Source organism: Thermothelomyces heterothallicus (genome assembly GCF_042370625.1).
Source record: "Thermothelomyces heterothallicus CBS 202.75 unplaced genomic scaffold P884_scaffold_29, whole genome shotgun sequence".
NCBI lineage: Eukaryota > Fungi > Ascomycota > Sordariomycetes > Sordariales > Chaetomiaceae > Thermothelomyces > Thermothelomyces heterothallicus.
Genome location: NW_027192590.1, coordinates 369,951 through 385,985, shown reverse-complemented (window position 1 = coordinate 385,985; position 16,035 = coordinate 369,951). Strand labels below are relative to the sequence as shown.

Sequence of the window (16,035 nt, the reverse complement as noted above, 5' to 3'; positions counted from 1 at the left end):
CGTTTTCAGAAGGTCAGGAGGAGGCTGGGGGGCAACAGGAGCCGCCCAGGCACCAGCCCCCAGTGGAGTGATGGCCCGGGCAAGCCAAGCAAGGAAGGTTGAAGCCAGGAAAAGGGCAGATTGACTACTCTGTAGTAGTGAGCTCGGCGAAGGCTTCCAGAGCATGCTCCACCTCTACGACACGCTCTACACATAAACCGAGAGCACACCGAAGTACAGCCGGCTGGTGGCATCATTTATCCTCCCAATTGTGGTGCCTGCAGTGCTCAGCAACTTGCTTGCATCCCCGCCGGCATCCGAGCCGCGAATTGGCGACGATCACTTCCCTCGGAGAACCCCACTTCCCCAGACCGAGGGGGCCATGGGGGCCGGAACGTGGTTGGACGAAAACCTGCAAATCTGTCCGACCTGTCTGAGGAATCAGAAATTCCAGGTAACGTTGTCTCTCGCCAAAGCCTCTCGCCCAGGCCTCTCGCCCGGGGTTTGTCGATGCGACCACCGGCCTGTTTCGTGCTCCTCTTCCCAACGGCCGCCAGAAGCAGCTCCGTCACGCGCCGCGGCCTAAATGACGTTCTGGCGCCCCTGAGGTAGTGTGAGCCGCGATTTGGGATCCGCACCCTTAAACTCGGCCAGAGGAATGGACTGGGTGCAAGTACTCCCGAGTCATCCGCTCGAGCCGGCACCGCCGTCTGCGCGGGCCACGACGACAACGACGACAGCGATGACAACGACGATGGCAACGCACCAGGAAGCAGACATGGACGGGTCGGTCAGCGCGGCGTGTTCGGCCGCCAGCGAGGCGGTCGCCAGGACGCTACTTGCTGTTAATCGGTTTGTGCGAGAGGTGCGCGAGTCGCGATCGGAATTCGACGGCATCACGACCGAGCTGCACTCGCTCGACGGTGTCCTCGACCTGCTCGGGTACGACGCCGCCTTCATTCCCCCATTGCTGGCCGAGCACACCCCGGCCGTGCTCGAGACCTGCCTCGCCCTCCTCAACGAGCTCGAGGGTTGCATCTCGCTGCTGAACCGCCCGGACTTGCCGAGACCGGAAAAGAGGTCGCGCTGGCTGGCGAGCCGCAAGCACGTCGACACCCTGCGGTGGACCCTGAGCGAGTACAAGCTGGTGCTCGGCCTGGCTGCGGACCTGGTTGGAGTGTAAGTACCCCCGGCGGCAAATTCAATTCACGCCGTCTCGTCCACGCCGCCCCCTTGGTACGGGATGCACTGATGGTTGTCGATAGGACGAAATCACGGGCGGCCGACGCGGCGGATCGCGGCACGCCGGACGATAAACAGGCGCGAGGTGGTGGTCGGGCCGAAGATAACGGGTTAGCGATCGTCACGGCGCGGATCATCGAGGTGGCGAACGAGCTGAAGGACGACCTGGAGCAGAGCGTGGCCATGGCGAGACTCGGGCACTATCTCGACATGTTGCGGGCCGAGACGGGCGTCGAACCTCGGAGTCCCGTCCCGGCCCAGCGCGACGAACGCCGTCCGCATCGCACCTCGTCCATGGGCGGCCCCCCCGACAGCGCCATCGACGTCAGTTACGACGACGTGGTCTTCCGTTCGGGGAAGCAGAGACGACCAACCCAGTCCACGAGCTTCTTGGCCGACCCTTGGGAAGAGGAGGAGGAAGACGGGGACGAATTCGTCGGCGAGCTCAACGAGATGCCGGCCCGGGTCCCACTGGTGCCACCGCGGTCCGCCTCGAGGATGAGCTGCGCGATGCCGAGCCGCCCGCCCGCGCAGCATCGGCCGAGCACTGCCGATACCTACTGCGACCCACGCCCTTCCCCGATACCGAGCTGGCCTAGCACTCCGCGGATGTCGACATCGACCGCGTCTTCTTCCGATGTGTCGTACGGCACGAGCCAGGAGCCGTACTACACGCCCGTCACCGAACTGCCCGAGCGGGCTGCTCCGAATCCTCGCTTCCGCCCCGAGGCCAGGACGACCCATAGCCGCCTGGGGAGCGTGTTTGGTCAGGTCCTGGAGTCCGTCTGGGAACATCCCCAGCACGACGCCTCTCCCACGGGTGCTCCGGCAGGCGTTCCGGCGGGTGCGGGAAGCGAGACGCCCCCGTCCGGCCGCCAGTCCAGCCTCTTCCGCCGCCGCAGCTCCAAGCTCTCTACTACCTTCCGCGTGTTTGGCCGGAAGCGGTCATCTTCTTCCAAGGGGGACGCCCCTGATGTGGGCGACGATGCGGCGGCCCAAGTCCCAAACGCCGTATTCGGCGTCCCCCTCGCCAACAGCATCCAAGTGGCCAGGGGCGTCGCCGGAACCCGGCACGGGACGGGCGGGTCGTCGTCGCACGCGACGCGCGACTACCCGCTGTGCGTCCTGCGGTGCGTCTACCACATCCGCGACTGCGGCCTGCACGTGCCGCACGTTTTCGGCGGCCTCGAGGACCAGGACAGGGTGGCCGAGCTCAAGGCGGTCTTCAGCTCGCCCGAGACGAGCTACGGCAAGGAGCTTGACTGGTCGCAGTTCACGGTCCACGAAGCGGCCGCCCTGATCCTCGTGTTCCTGTCGGAGCTGCCGCGGCCGCTCATCTCCGAGTCGGTCGCCAAGCGCTGGGTGTCGCTCTCCCGTCAGGCCGCCGTCGGCGGCGTCCGCCTGGACCAGGGGATCGACTTCTGGGAGGAGGCCCTGCTGGGCGTCCAGGGCCACGCCCGCGCCCTGTTCAAGCTGCTGCTGAACCTGTGGGGAGACCTCGCCGACGCCGCGCCGGTCAACGAGATGACGGCCGAGCGGCTCGCGGCCCGCGTCATCCGTCCGCTCATGCACGCCATCCCCGCCCACCACCACACCGACTTCATGCTCGGCCTGGCCTTTCTCATCCGGAAGCGGTCCGAGTATAACCTGGCAGCCAACGGCGTGGCACGAAAGAGCAATGCTGCCTTTTGAGATGTTTCTTATTTTTTTTTTTTTTGCTTGGATAGTACAGGACAGGAAAGAAAAGGGAGGGGGTGGGTGGTGGGGGTCGGAGGGAAAGCTATGTTCTCTCCCCTGGTGACTCCCGACTATCCGCCGGCGTTGTTTCATTTTGAGGCATTTGCGGCCCATTCTTCCTTTTTGTCTTGCTTTGATACCCGATAGGCGTCTGAGCTTTGCACGATTGATTAATCAAAGTAGGTACACCATACTCCGTGACCCATTGATCGGATTGTTGTTTCACGAGAAAGAGTCCCCGAGTCCTGTCTGGTGGACCCTCACCCTCAATCTCGATGAGGTCTATCATCTGATCCATGACGACCGATTATTTGATTTTCGTTCCAGTCAAAGTCGCGTCTTCACCGTGAGCCCAGCCTGTAACAAGTGTCGCACTCCCATTATTCACCATCGCAATGTCCCGCCGCCCAACTGACCCCGTCCGGCCGCATCCGAGGCTGGGATGGGGCGCACCTGTATTCTACAGCGCCTGCGCCGGCGTCGCCGGCGTCGTTACGTGAGTTGTGCCGGTTGCTCCGTCAGTTCGCCGTCGACCGAGGCCCTGCTAATCAAAAGCTACTTCTCCGTCTTCGCATGACGGCCGCCGAGAAGGTCGAGCAGCTCTTCACCGGAAGAGCGAGCTCAGAAATACCCGCGGAGACGCTGGTGAATCTCATCAAGGTTCAGCCGCGGACCAAGGAAGAGCTCTGGGCCTGAACATCGCCATGCACTACGGTCAAGGAGCGGCAGCCGCGGTCATATGCGGGATTGCGAGCTACTGCGGCCTGTGTGGGCCGTTCACAGATTTCATGTTCGTCGGCGTGCGGCTGATGATTGACCAGACGCTCGAGAACTGGACCGGCGTGGGAGCGCCCCCTTGGTGAGTCGCCCGCGCGATGGCGATGCGACAGTAGTTTCATACCAAAGGTCTATCACGCAAGCGACGCAGGACGTGGCCCGTCGGCGAGCAGGTGGTCGACTTGCTGCACAAGACCGTGTTCGCCTTCGTGACGGGTTATCTGGCGGATTGCTGGATACAGTAATTAATAATTAACCGCCAGCTCGTCCGCCAAAAGTCCCACTTCTACCAAGTTGAAAAGAGAAATCATCCACCATCAGCGAGCAAGTTGCGACCTGTAGTCATCCCAGTCGACGATTGTTAGAACATCAGATATCTTGCCCCCGTCCAGCCAATAGAAGACGTGCTCGGCAAACGCCACCGGCCGGCCGTTCGGGACGCCCCCGGCAAACGGTTTGACCGGAGTGCCCGTAAACTCGAGCCGCGCAGCCAGCTGCTGCCGGCTCCCGTCCACGACCAGCGTGTGAGTGTCGAAGAAGAGCCCCGAGATGGCTTCCCTGCTGCTCTGAATCATTTCACCGTACTGTTGGACCGTGTAATGAGTGCCGTTCCACACGACCCCGGAAGGGCTGCAGAACCGGTACAACTCCTCCGCGATTCTCCCGTCGTTGATGCAGCTGATGTAGTCGGCGTAGAAACGCCGCAAGTCGACCGACGTCCGCTGTGGCGCCGGCGGCGGGCGCGGGCTGGGCAGCGGCACAATGCGCTGGGACAGGCTCTGCTTCTCGTCGGCGTCCGAGATGTCGTAGAGGTGGCTGATCTTGCCGTCGGCAAAATGCGCTACCATGTGTCTGGCGTACTCGGAATGTTTTCTCGCCGCTGACGGCAAGCACGGCCCTTCGGTGACCAACGTGTTGACGCGCAGGCGGGCCATGACCGGGCCCTCGGCGCTGGCATCGTCTCCGCCGAGGGAGGTGACAATGTCTAGAGTGATGTTCGTCTTGGGTGCAAACTCGTGCTTCAGGACGGCAGTGAACTCGTACAAGGACAGATGCCGTTTGTTGTATCTTAGCCTCCCGTGGACCACATCGCTCAAGAGTTCCCACTGTCGCCGGTTGATGCGGTCCACAAAACTCTTGAAACGCGTGCGGTTGTCGGCCTTGGGCGGCGGGGCGACGCCGATTCTGGCATACCGGGCAGATTCATCAATGGCCGCGGGTGGCTCCCGTCGTGGGGATGGGAGCGTCTGCGGCGGCGGAACCGAATGAGCCGCTTCTTGCATGTCGCTTGTTGACGGTACAATGAAACAATGGCCAAGATTGAGACCAGGAAGCGATTTTGGGAGTGGTCAGGTGTTGCTGTTAGGCGGATGAAATGCCTCACTGGGTTTTGGTGCCCGAGATCGTGAACACGTCAGATTTCGTCGAAGCACGTACCCGCGTAGAAGGAGTCAGGAAGGAGGGGGAAGGTTCAATGGCCTTGGGGCGCGAGATTGTCGCGCCCTCACGTGGACATTTAGGCATACGAGTGGGCCGCATCCGCCTCTCATTGGTGAATCTGGATAGTGCGAGCGAAGGAAGGGCGTGGAGATGAAAAGCAGGGAAGGAACGCGGGTGGAAAGCGGCAGCTATTGGAGACCGTTTCAAACATGACAGGTAGGTGTACTTGGCCATCAAACCCCAGGTAATGGATGCATTTGATAGTCTCTCTAGCCCTCTCACTCGAGGGAGACAAATTCGTTAATCAACTATAGTAATATGACCGCCAGTGTTGATGTGAATCGCCGGAATGCGAAGAGCTAGGGGACTGTTCGTTCTTGGTTCCAGTAGGTAAGTACCTATTAATAAGTGATTATTAGATATGGTGGTTAGCCATGAACGCTACGCTGACTCTAATGGACATAGCAGCCAAAAACTATCATGTTGAATGATTAGCGAAATTTCAATGGACGTACGATGCGCTTAGTTGCATGCCGTCGAGTTCGCTGCACAGGCATTTGACCCTCCAAGTTTTGAATGCATGTGACAGCGGATGGGACCGCAAATCGGCAAGTGGTTGCTGTTGTCCGCACGCCTCCACTTTTCGTCAGGAGCTCGCATTCTTCCGTCACAACAATGGCCCTACTATCGAAACAGCTGCCTCGGGGGCGATGGGCCTCGGTTCTCCGCTTTGGCAACCATCTTCCTGCCTTGCAAAACCATAGGCCAATAGCCGCTGCCCCCAAACAACGGGAACGAGCGCAAAAGGAAGTACTATTAATACGTCACTCTAGTTCCGGTTCATCCAAGTCATCTACAAACTCCGCAATGGAAGAAGGAAGGCTCCATTCTCTGACGTTCCGCGACCGGCTGGCGACAGCGTACCGCTGGACGGTCGCCCCGCTCATCGTGGGCGCGCCGATGCGGGTCATGTCGGGTCCCGAGCTGGCCGTGGCCGTGTCCCGCGCCGGCGGGCTCGGCTTTATCGGGCCGGGCCTGAAACCGGAGAGCACGGCGGCCGACCTGGAGACGGCCAAGGGGCTGCTGCTCGCCTCTTCTTCTTCTTCTCCTGCTTCTGATTCCTCTGATTCTTTCTCCTACGGCATCGCGCAGCGCGACGGCGTGCTCCCCGTAGGAGTCGGGTTCCAGCTCTGGAACGGCGACGTCGACGTGGCCGCGGCGGCGGTCGCGCGGTACCGCCCGGCGGCGGCGTGGCTCTTTGCGCCGCGGCACGGCCAGCCCGACGTGGACGCGTGGACGCGGCGGCTGCGCGAGGCGTCGCCCGAGACCCGCGTCTGGCTGCAGGTCGGCACGCTGCGGGAGGCGCTCGACGCGGCGCGGAGCGCGTCCCCGCCGGACGTCCTGGTCGTCCAGGGCGCCGAGGCGGGCGGGCACGGCCGGACGTCGGACGGCACCGGGTTCGTCACGCTCCTGCCCGAGATCGCGGACGCGACGCGGGACTCGGGCATCCCGCTGATCGCGGCGGGCGGCGTGGCCGACGGGCGCGGGGTGGCGGCCGCGCTGGGGGTCGGCGCGGCGGGTGTGGCTATGGGCACCCGGTTCCTGGCCTCGCACGAGGCGCGCATCAGTAAGGGCTACCAGGACGAGGTGGTCCGGGCGGCCGACGGCGGCGCCAACACGGTCCGGACGCACCTGTACAACCACCTCCGGGGCACGTTCGGCTGGCCGGAGCAGTTCAGCCCGCGCACCATCATCAACCGGAGCTGGGCCGAGCATCAGGCCGGCACCCCGTTCCAAGAGATCAAGAAACGCCACGACGAGGCCGTCAGTAAGGGAGATGCCGCGTGGGGGCCCGACGGGTGGACCGCGACCTACGCGGGTGCCAATATCGGCTTGATCAGGAGCGTAGCCGCCGCCGGCGACATCGTACGAGAGGCCAGAAGTGAAGCGGTGAGGATCATTCAGACATTGAGCGGCCTGTAAACGCTAGATAGCACTAAATCATACACACAGAGAAACCTCGTCGAGACACACATGAGACAAAATATATCCATCCTTCCCCTTCTTACGTGGTGCCCAGAAATGCCATGGCTGCCTGTAGCTGCGCCATGGTCTGCTCGTGCTCGTCCCGCTGGCCCCCCTCGTCCTCCTCCTCCTCCTCACTCCACCCCCTCTCGGGACCCCAGCATATCTTCCTGCCACGGGCCCTCGCGACCTCGAGGAGACCCGTCATCATGGCGCCCGTCTTCTTGACGCTGCTCCAGGCGTCGAAATGGACGCGATCCAAAAACGGCATCTCCGCCAGGACATCGTCCAGCAGGTTCCGCGAGAAGGTCTCGTAGAAGCCGTCCGCCTTGCGGAAACCCTTGAAGACGCTGTCGCTCGGGTCGCACTCGACAAAGACGGTCAGCTGGCGCACGTTGACGCACTCGCTCAGGCCGAGTGCCGGGTTCACGACCCAGCCCCGCGGGGGCCTGTTCCAGCCCGGGCCGAGGCGCAGTTCGAGCGAGGTGATGGACCGGCGCTGGTTCGTGTTTAGGCGGGCGAGCAGGGGTTTCTTCGTCTTGAAGAATCGCCCGGGTTGCGTGGGGAATATGCGGAATGTATGGGTGCTGTAGAACACATGCGAAGCCTCGTGGTAGATGGTCCTGCACGTCCGGAAAATCGCCAACTTCTTGTGGACGCGCTTATAGTTGTCCGAGTCCAGGTCGACGACTTTGTCGATTCCTTCAAAGTGTAGTGCGTATATCTCGACGCGCAGCTCTGAAGGCAGGTCCAGGAACCGAAAGGGCTTCTCGGAAATCCGTCTCTTCTTAGGCGGGGTCTGTGGTACTACGGCTCCGGTAGCCGGGGGGGTCATCGGCGCAGAGAGAATTCCCTCCTCGGCGTCGCTCTCGTTCTCCGCCTCGGAGGGGTACGCCGATGGAAAAGCCGAGCTGACCGGTGTTGTCTCTGTTGACTGATCGGGTGTGGGAAGAGCAGGGTCAACCGCCGTGCGGATCGCTCTCCGCTGGGGACGCCTGGGGGCCATCGTGATGCAATTGAATAGAAAGACCTCTCGAGCGTAGTGTATTTTCAGAGTATTTCTTCCCACGCCAGGTTAGAATGCGTCGGGGGATGGGAACATGAACTCAAGGGATCGGCCTCTCACAGTGTGTCTTGGTCATCCGAGAGCGATATAGAGGCACTCAGTTATGCTGGAGCTGAGAAAAAAGCAGGACTCGGAGGGTGGTCCCATGGCGAGTACGAACTATACGCGACGGTCGGACCACCCTCTAGAATGCATCCGCAGCAGCCATGGCTGGCAACGTCGAGAGGAGCGAGAGTTTGGTGTGGTGGTCTGATGATTTGGGGAAGGGGCGGCGCATGGAACGGGGGGCGGCGTGCGAGTGAAATAAACTCGAGAGGGCGGGAAAAAGAGGGCGATGTCGGTAAAATAAATCGTCGACAGAGAGGAGGTCTGGGTTCGTGAGGGGAACACGGCAAAGCAGAAGGGGGAAACCGGCGTCCTCTGGCTTTTAGACACGGGGGCAGGCGACTCGGGTATATACCACAGTACTTCGTAGAAGCGCCGGGATTGACACTTCCAGACTCCGGCGGGGCAATTGGGAGTGGGGCACGTGAGCACTCACGGAAGCTGTGGGCCACTGGTAGGTTGCATATGACGAAACATAACTATGGAGTAATCTGTACCTCCGTAGTTAACTCCACATTCCTTCCCATATTTGGGCTAGGAACTTGCAAAGGTGAGCAACTGGTCCGTGCTTGCCTGCAAAGCCCACAGAGCCCACCCACGCAGCCTGCAAGGCCTGATTGTGGATTTTTTGCACGCATGGAGCAACCATCGCGGCGCGGATGACGATTTTGAAAGTTTTCCTCACCATCCCGAATGCCAGGCGCAGTATACCGCACCTGGGCTTTTTTCCCGAGACAGACCTAGCTCCAGCTCCTCCCCCGCGGAGATAAAAAAGACGCCCAGATTGGGAGAGTCATGATGCTGTCGCGAGCTGCCGCGCGCTCGGCCGCGACCTTGCGGGCGGTGACCCTCGCCGGCCCGTCCGCCTTCCGGCCGCAGAGCGTGTCTGCCACAATCTGGAGCCGGGGCATGGCAAAGAACAGCAAACCGCAGCCGTCGCGGTTCGCCAGCTCGCCAGACACATCCGCACAGAAGCCGTCACAACCACCACCCAGCAGCGCCGCGTCGCCGTCCGCCTCACAACCCGCCTCGGAGCCGCCAAAGGAGCAGGCGGCCGAACGGGCATCCGAGCCTGGAACCCCGCGAGAACCCGCCACCGAAGAGCCGATACCAGATCTCTCCAAGCTCCCCGATCTCACACAGGGTATCCCGTCCACGCTAGAGTACGAGACCTCGGGAGCGACCGACAAGGCCGCTCTGGCAGCCGTCGAACAGCAGGAAGAGCCGCCCAAAACCGGGGGTCGAGGGGGTCGGGGCAAGGGCGAGCTGCCCGCGTCGGCATACGTCTCCTCGACTGAGCGCCGCCGCCAGAAGATGGCCACGTGGGCCTTCATCTTTGCCGGCGTCTCGGCCGTCGTTGGCGTGGCCTACCTCGGCAGGGACTGGGACGAGGAGGAGCTCGCCAAGAACCCCGAAATCCCCAATGGCTGGGGCATTGGCCTCTGGTGGAAGCGCGCCATGGCCCGCATGGGCAGGACCGTGACGTACTACCAGGAGCCGGCCTTCGAGAAGCTGCTCCCGGATCCCGACCCGTCCTTTGCTCGCCCGTACACGCTGTGCATCAGCCTCGAGGACATGCTCGTCCATAGCGAGTGGTCGCGAGAGCACGGCTGGCGAGTGGCGAAACGCCCTGGCGTCGACTACTTCCTGCATTACCTGAGCCAGTACTACGAGATCGTCCTCTTTACCACCGTCCCCTTCGCCACGGGTGAGCCCTTGGTGCGCAAGCTGGACCCCTACCGCTTCATCATGTGGCCGCTGTTCCGGGAAGCGACCAAGTACCAGGACGGTGAGATCGTCAAGGTATGCCCTCCCCTTTCTCCTTCTCAATTGATACTCGTTGCTATGTAGATCCTGTCGAATGCTAACTTTGGGAACAGGACCTGTCCTATCTCAACCGCGATCTGTCCAAGGTGATCATCATCGACACAGATCCCAAGCATGTGCGCGCGCAGCCCGAGAACGCCATCATTCTGCCCAAGTGGACCGGAGACCCCAAGGACAAGGAGCTAGTGTCCCTGGTTCCGTTCCTCGAGTTCATCCACACGATGCAGTACAACGACGTGCGCAAGGTCATCAAGTCGTTCGAGGGCCACCACATCCCCACCGAGTTCGCCCGCCGAGAGGCGTTGGCTCGTGCGGAGCACAACAAGCGGCTCCAGGCCAAGTCGCGGGGCGGAGGCATGAGCTGGCTCAGCAGCCACCTTGGCCTGAAGCCCAGCAACATGAGCCTCATGGTCGCTCCCGAGGGCGAGGAAAATCCTCAGGAGGCATTTGCCAAGGGCAAGATGCTCCAGGACATTGCACGGGAGCGCGGCCTGCGCAACTACCTGATGATGGAGGAGGAGATCCGCAAGAACGGCGAGAAGTGGCTCAAGGAAGAGCAGGAGGCCATGGAGAAGGCCCAGAAGGAGGCCATGAAGAGCATGAAGTCGTCCTTCTTTGGCTGGTTCACCCCGGCCGAGGACAAGAAGGAGAACACCGGCGCCAGCGCTGGCCAGACCAAGAGCAACTGATGGGCGCGCTGCCCGACGCTGCCTTTCACCACCATTGTATTAACAGCATGACGAACCCCACTTTTCTTTCTCCGGGAAGTCGATTGTTCGTGGAGACGATGCCGGATTCGGAGCACAAGTTGTGTACGACATAAAAAAGAGAGGGGGGGTTGCATAGAAAGATAATAGCTCAGGGGGTTAGGTCTTCTGAGCCTTGTATCATACATCATATACAATGCCGAATGTACAGCATCCCTGTTGGGCTTGCCATTCGACGAACGTGCCATGTATGGAACTTGTCTGGGCTGGCTCATGTGCCCTACCTACCCGCGAGCGACGGTTTCACCGGGCACACAGCCGTCTCATGCCACGAAACTCGTACGCCAAAGGTGGATTTTTTTCAGCCCGTAATGAAGAGGGATCAACAAGCGTGGCCACCAGGTCCGCCGAACCAGAAGGAGAACACGGGTTTGCTTGCGGTCTGTGTTTGTTTGCTTCGTCCCAGCTGTCTGCTGCATGAACCCTCGCGGATGTCACGGAGAGCCGTGCCGCGGGCGCTAGAAGCAGCGAAGGAGAATCGGAGGGCTAGTTTCAGAGTCCTCAGGCTAGGTAACGTGTCGAATTTTCAACTTCCTCCTTTGGCGATAGGTTCACGGGTATCCGCCTTGTCCCAGCCAAACACGGGGTTTCAGAACTGGTGAGCATGCTTCTGAGCATCCATCAGGACTGCCCTGGATGTGATGGCATGGGTATGGATGCTCGCCCGTAGATTCCTCCGGAGGTGTGTGTATGATCGCTCTCCAAGATGGCTATATTAAGCCTCTTGTTCCTCGCTCGATGTTTGGGGGAGGGATGAGACTCATCGTGCCATCCAGTGCCATCCAACATCCAATCTTCAGTCTTCGAGCCATCACCGTTGTCACAACAAAGCCTTTACGCTAACCCTTCCACAGACTCACTCGTCACGATGAAGCTGACTCGCGCAATGCTCACGGCTGCCCTCGCCGCCGGCGCTGCCAGCGCTCTCCCGCGATTGACCTCCGCGGCAGACTATTCGAATGCCAAAGAGCCCGGCAAAGAACCCCTCGGTGTAGCCCTGGCTGCGAACGAGAAGCGGTCCCAGCACTACAGCGGCCCTCGCATGGAGCTTGGCTCAAGTGACTGCATCCAGACCATACCCTCCACCCGGCGCGACTACCAGGGAGCCGAGCCGGGCAGTCAGAACGCGGAGTCCCCTGGATTCGGGCAGGACTTCAATGCGATGCCCGCCGGCCTCAACACCCGGGATGACAGCGAAATGCCCTCATCTGCCGACAACGAGATGCTTTCCGTCCAGCAGACCGCCACGGAAGATGAACGCCACGGCACCGCCGACGGCGTCGGCAGCTCGCGCAGGGTCAACACTTTCGCGGTCATGGCCCGCAACATTTTCAAAGAAGTCTTTGGGCTCTCCCGGGATCAGCAGCGCACCGGCGCGCAACAAGACGCCCGCCAGTCCGAGCAGGCCGAGCAGGCCGCAGAGAAGAGGAACGACGAGAACGCCACGGCGCGAAACCAGGAGGAGGCTCGCCGCGGCACCCGGCACGACAACGCCATGCCGCAAAACAGCTTCTCCCTCGCCCGTTCCCGCGTGGACAGGGCTGACCCCGACATTACTATGCAGGATGCCCGGCCCAGACAGGGGCAGGGCCACGAGCCGCTTCCGGCACAGCGGGGGGCGGAGCAGGGCGACTATCGCGAGGAAGAGCACTCCGAGCAGCAGCAGCAGCAGCAGCAGCAGGCCTAGGCTGATACTCTCATGCTCCGATGGGTGAAGCCAGCAGGAAATAACAATCAAAGGTAGGTCTCCGACCCGGCCGCGGCAGTGCTGAATACTGACATCCTGTGTCCACGAAGTCTGCGCGGCAACTGAGGATGCTTTCTCATTGAATCTCGAGAGACTTCAGGTAATTAGGCATTTGTGGAACAAGGGGGAAACTACACGAAATGGCATCCGCCCGCTTGGGAAGGTTGGGAAGGGGGGTTGGAAAAAAAAAAAAAAAAGGGGGGGGGGGGGGGGGGGGGGGGGGGGGGGGGGGGAAGGGAGGGGGCGGGACTTGAACCCGGTGCAAATCCTTTGAGTCTTGTGTTAAGAGTCTTGAGTTTGAAGCAGAAATGAGTACACTCGGAGTATGAGTATTGCTGAACTCTCGCGCTGTACTGTTTCCGTAGGTGCCACCGTGAATGTGTTAGCCCCCCTCGTCCTGTACCATCGGTTCCATGCATGCCACAGGGAGCCGAGGTAGGGAGGATCTTGCATGTACTCCTGCATTAACCCGGATTGCATCACCGTGATGCACGTGGAACCTACAGTAGCAGAAAGAAGACATGGTGAGCTCTATACATGGAAAGGACAAACTACAACAGCGCGGTGCTAGGCACCGCCCAATTATCCCGAGCCGCCACCCTTGGCTAGCGCAGCGCGTTTGGCAAGAGTATTGGGCCGGGCGAGCTTCTTCTGTGGCGTGGAAGGTTTAGCCGCCGACTCTTGCACGGCCCTGGCGACGCTCAGCCCGGGGGCCGACAGGAACGCGGCGACGGCGAGCAGCAGGATCGCCGCGAGGACGATCAGATCCAAGATGTGCACCAGCCACCACAGGTGCTGCGTCCCGAGCGGGCAGGTCGCGTACTCGGTCCTCCACTCCCAGCTGGCCTCGTCGAACCAGATGCTCAGGAGGCCGGCGTTGCCGCCAAAGCTGCCCATCATGCTCCGGACCGTCACCTCCCGGACGCCGGGGAGCTCGTCGCGGCCGACGATGCCGGCCGTCTTGGCCTGCCGCCAGCGCTTGACCTCCCACGACCGCTGCTCCGGGTCGGCGACCGACTGGTTGATGTAGTGCCACGTATCGCAGCCCTCGTGGTCGTGCCCGTTGAGGATGATGCCCGGCCGGCCGCGGCCGCGACCCGCCGCCTTGACGTCGCCCGACATGCCCAGGATGCCCTCGAGGAAGCCCTTGCTGGCGGGGACGCTCAGCTGGTTCTGCTCCCGGAGGCTGCCGTCGTGCTGGTGAAAATCAAAGAAGGGGTCGTCGACGCAGACGCCCACGGGCTTGTACAGCGGGATGTGGGTGAGGATGACGGTGAAGTGGCCCTTGAACTCGACGGCGGCGGATGTGCTGATGATCTTGTTGACGAAGGCGTACGTGTCGTCCTGCAGCTTGGTCGAGATGACGGGGGTGTCGAGGTTCATGTCGTTGAGCACGACGAGGCGCAGCTCGGGGGCCAGGCGGGTCGAGCTCGGGTCGGCGTCAAACGTGGTCTCGGCCAGGGACGCGTTCGTGAGGGGCAGCTCGAAACGGAGCTCGTAGTTGAGCTTGCCGAATGCGCGCTCGAACCTCTCGGCCCTCTCGTCGTTGAGGTCGCCCGCATAGCCAATGTCGTGGTTTCCCGCGATGTTGATGACGCGCCGTACCCAAGCGGTCGACTCGTTGAAGGGCCCGCCTCCGAGCTTGCCCGCCAGATCGTATTCCTCGGCCGGGTAGGCGGCGACGTCGTCCGGCACGCGCTCGGCGCCGCGGAACACGCGGTTCCAATACCGGCCAGCGCGGCGGTAAAACTCGTCGTTATTGATCCACTGGCTTCCCAGGAGGTCGCCCAGCACGGTGACGTGCGTCGGGCGCGACCACCAATGCACCGTGCGGTAGATGTGTGCGAGGTAGAGGTCGTTGCCGACCAAATCGATCCTCTTGCGCAGTGACTCGAGCGCATTGAAGGTATCCTCAAAGACTATGTCGACCAGGTCGTGGAAGCTCTGCCGGATGCGCTGTCGCAGCGACGAGTGCCTCGATCGGAAGGTCGCATGTCGGAACAGACTCTTTGCGTGCGGGAAGACGCCCAGGTAGTCGGTCGGAATAGACGTGTCGCCTTCGAGCTGCGGGTCGCCGAGGGCAAGGAGACGGAACGGCGCCGGCGGGCGGGAAGGGATAAATATCGTCGGGTGGTCGGCGGTGCCTGCGACGGTGTGCCAGTGCACCTTGGCTGTCTCGACAAAGGCTGCGCGCCCGGTGTCGGCCGAGACAGAGGCGCTGCTGGGGTCGGGTGGCAGCGGGAATGCGCAGGTGTTGAAGACGGGATAGAGGTAGAGGTAGAGAGTCAGAGCGATCGACAGCGGGATCAGGTATCGCAGGCCATTGCGGAGGATCGCGGTCGGGATCAGGCGAGTCATCTAGATAACGGCATTGGGCGCTCGTTGCCTGCGCCTCTGAAAAACAAAAAATATTATAAAAAACGTAAAAAAGGAAAAACACAAAGAAAAAGAAGGCAAAGCGATTGACGATGCGGTTGGCGGTTTATGGGAAGAGGCGGAACTTTGGAACAGAAATGCTTGTAACTCGTTAGAGCACACTGAAAAGGGGGGCCCCTCTGCGCATCCACACACCCTGACGGCTTGGCGGGGAGCTGCAGTGGGCCAGGGGCGCCGAGGGTTAGGGTGTTGCTCCCTCTGCGAGCTTCATCCCTATCCACGGGCTCAATCTGGCCGGCGACTACCCTCAGCCGCAGCTCTGTGCTGGAGGGTAGGTCAACAAAGGGGGAAAGTTGGGGGAGAATGGGGGAAAGCGAATGGGTAGAGCAGGCTGAGGCCCATAACCGTACCAAGCAGCCCGGTTCTGCCAATCTGTCTATCAACGATGAGCAGCGTCTCCCAGTCAATGTCGTTGCTAAGAGCATGTCATGTCTTGTAGGCTGTAGCATTCCCTGAATAAACGTGTATATGTTCCTGTTATGCCATCCTGAAGGTCCCCTGTTATATCCTGGCCACCGAGCTAACGCATATCGAATCGAACCCCGCCACAAAACATTAGATGATCCAAATTGCTCAGGACAAAGATACCTTTGGGTATATCCGGTAAATCAGCCCAGAAGATTGCCAGCAATGTTCCCTGCTGCTTCCAACTCGACGCCCAAACACCAACCCATCACCCTTCATGGCAAAAATGCCAGAGACTGAATTATAGCTTTTTGTTTTAGCATGATTGCTCCCAAAACAGGCCGGTATTAGTTAGTCCCAGGCACATGTGGCCCAGCAGGTAAGCCTACACCGACACCAAAGCAGGCCCCCGTAGATATGATAAAATAGCACCCCTCCCCCCCCCCCCCCAAAAAAAAAAAGAGCATGCCGATAAGGGAGAT

At 61.0% G+C, this 16,035-nt stretch overlaps 8 protein-coding genes across 8 annotated transcripts; 5 read left to right on the top strand and 3 right to left on the bottom strand.

Annotated features, from left to right (window-relative positions):
- Positions 1-733: 733 nt before the first annotated feature.
- Positions 734-2,913, top strand: P884DRAFT_209541 (uncharacterized protein; the record flags this gene model as incomplete). The annotated part of the gene is made up of 3 exons (XM_069438943.1): positions 734-1,158; positions 1,245-1,563; positions 1,993-2,913. 3 exons carry the CDS (start codon positions 734-736, stop codon positions 2,911-2,913), a joined length of 1,665 nt encoding a protein of 554 aa, XP_069294406.1.
- A 440-nt stretch (positions 2,914-3,353) lies between these two features.
- On the top strand, positions 3,354-3,980 carry P884DRAFT_302807 (uncharacterized protein; the record flags this gene model as incomplete). The annotated part of the gene is made up of 3 exons (XM_069444972.1): positions 3,354-3,454; positions 3,641-3,817; positions 3,887-3,980. 3 exons carry the CDS (start codon positions 3,354-3,356, stop codon positions 3,978-3,980), a joined length of 372 nt encoding a protein of 123 aa, XP_069294405.1.
- Positions 3,737-5,178, bottom strand: P884DRAFT_264096 (uncharacterized protein). Its single transcript, XM_069441816.1, has one exon. The coding sequence runs from the start codon at positions 5,016-5,018 to the stop codon at positions 4,053-4,055; it is 966 nt and encodes a 321-aa protein (XP_069294404.1). The 5' UTR covers positions 5,019-5,178; the 3' UTR covers positions 3,737-4,052.
- Positions 5,179-5,858: 680 nt separating this feature from the next.
- On the top strand, positions 5,859-7,158 carry P884DRAFT_287551 (uncharacterized protein; the record flags this gene model as incomplete). The annotated part of the gene is made up of 1 exon (XM_069443891.1): positions 5,859-7,158. The coding sequence occupies exon 1, from the start codon at positions 6,043-6,045 to the stop codon at positions 7,156-7,158; it is 1,116 nt and encodes a 371-aa protein (XP_069294403.1). The 5' UTR covers positions 5,859-6,042.
- P884DRAFT_230965 (uncharacterized protein) lies at positions 7,150-8,686 on the bottom strand. The gene is made up of 2 exons (XM_069439813.1): positions 8,327-8,686; positions 7,150-8,261 (listed from the first exon to the last, which is right to left on the bottom strand). The coding sequence occupies exon 2, from the start codon at positions 8,204-8,206 to the stop codon at positions 7,241-7,243; it is 966 nt and encodes a 321-aa protein (XP_069294402.1). The 5' UTR covers positions 8,207-8,261; positions 8,327-8,686; the 3' UTR covers positions 7,150-7,240.
- Positions 8,687-8,951: 265 nt separating this feature from the next.
- On the top strand, positions 8,952-11,122 carry P884DRAFT_332289 (HAD-like domain-containing protein). Its single transcript, XM_069445775.1, has 2 exons — positions 8,952-10,174; positions 10,252-11,122. The coding sequence occupies exons 1-2, from the start codon at positions 9,167-9,169 to the stop codon at positions 10,885-10,887; spliced, it is 1,644 nt and encodes a 547-aa protein (XP_069294401.1). The 5' UTR covers positions 8,952-9,166; the 3' UTR covers positions 10,888-11,122.
- Positions 11,123-11,833: 711 nt separating this feature from the next.
- Positions 11,834-12,652, top strand: P884DRAFT_272622 (uncharacterized protein; the record flags this gene model as incomplete). Its single annotated transcript, XM_069442537.1, has 1 exon — positions 11,834-12,652. One exon carries the CDS (start codon positions 11,834-11,836, stop codon positions 12,650-12,652), a length of 819 nt encoding a protein of 272 aa, XP_069294400.1.
- Positions 12,653-12,970: 318 nt separating this feature from the next.
- On the bottom strand, positions 12,971-15,178 carry P884DRAFT_264092 (uncharacterized protein). The gene has a single exon (XM_069441815.1). It carries the CDS (start codon positions 15,068-15,070, stop codon positions 13,295-13,297), a length of 1,776 nt encoding a protein of 591 aa, XP_069294399.1. The 5' UTR covers positions 15,071-15,178; the 3' UTR covers positions 12,971-13,294.
- Positions 15,179-16,035: the final 857 nt, after the last annotated feature.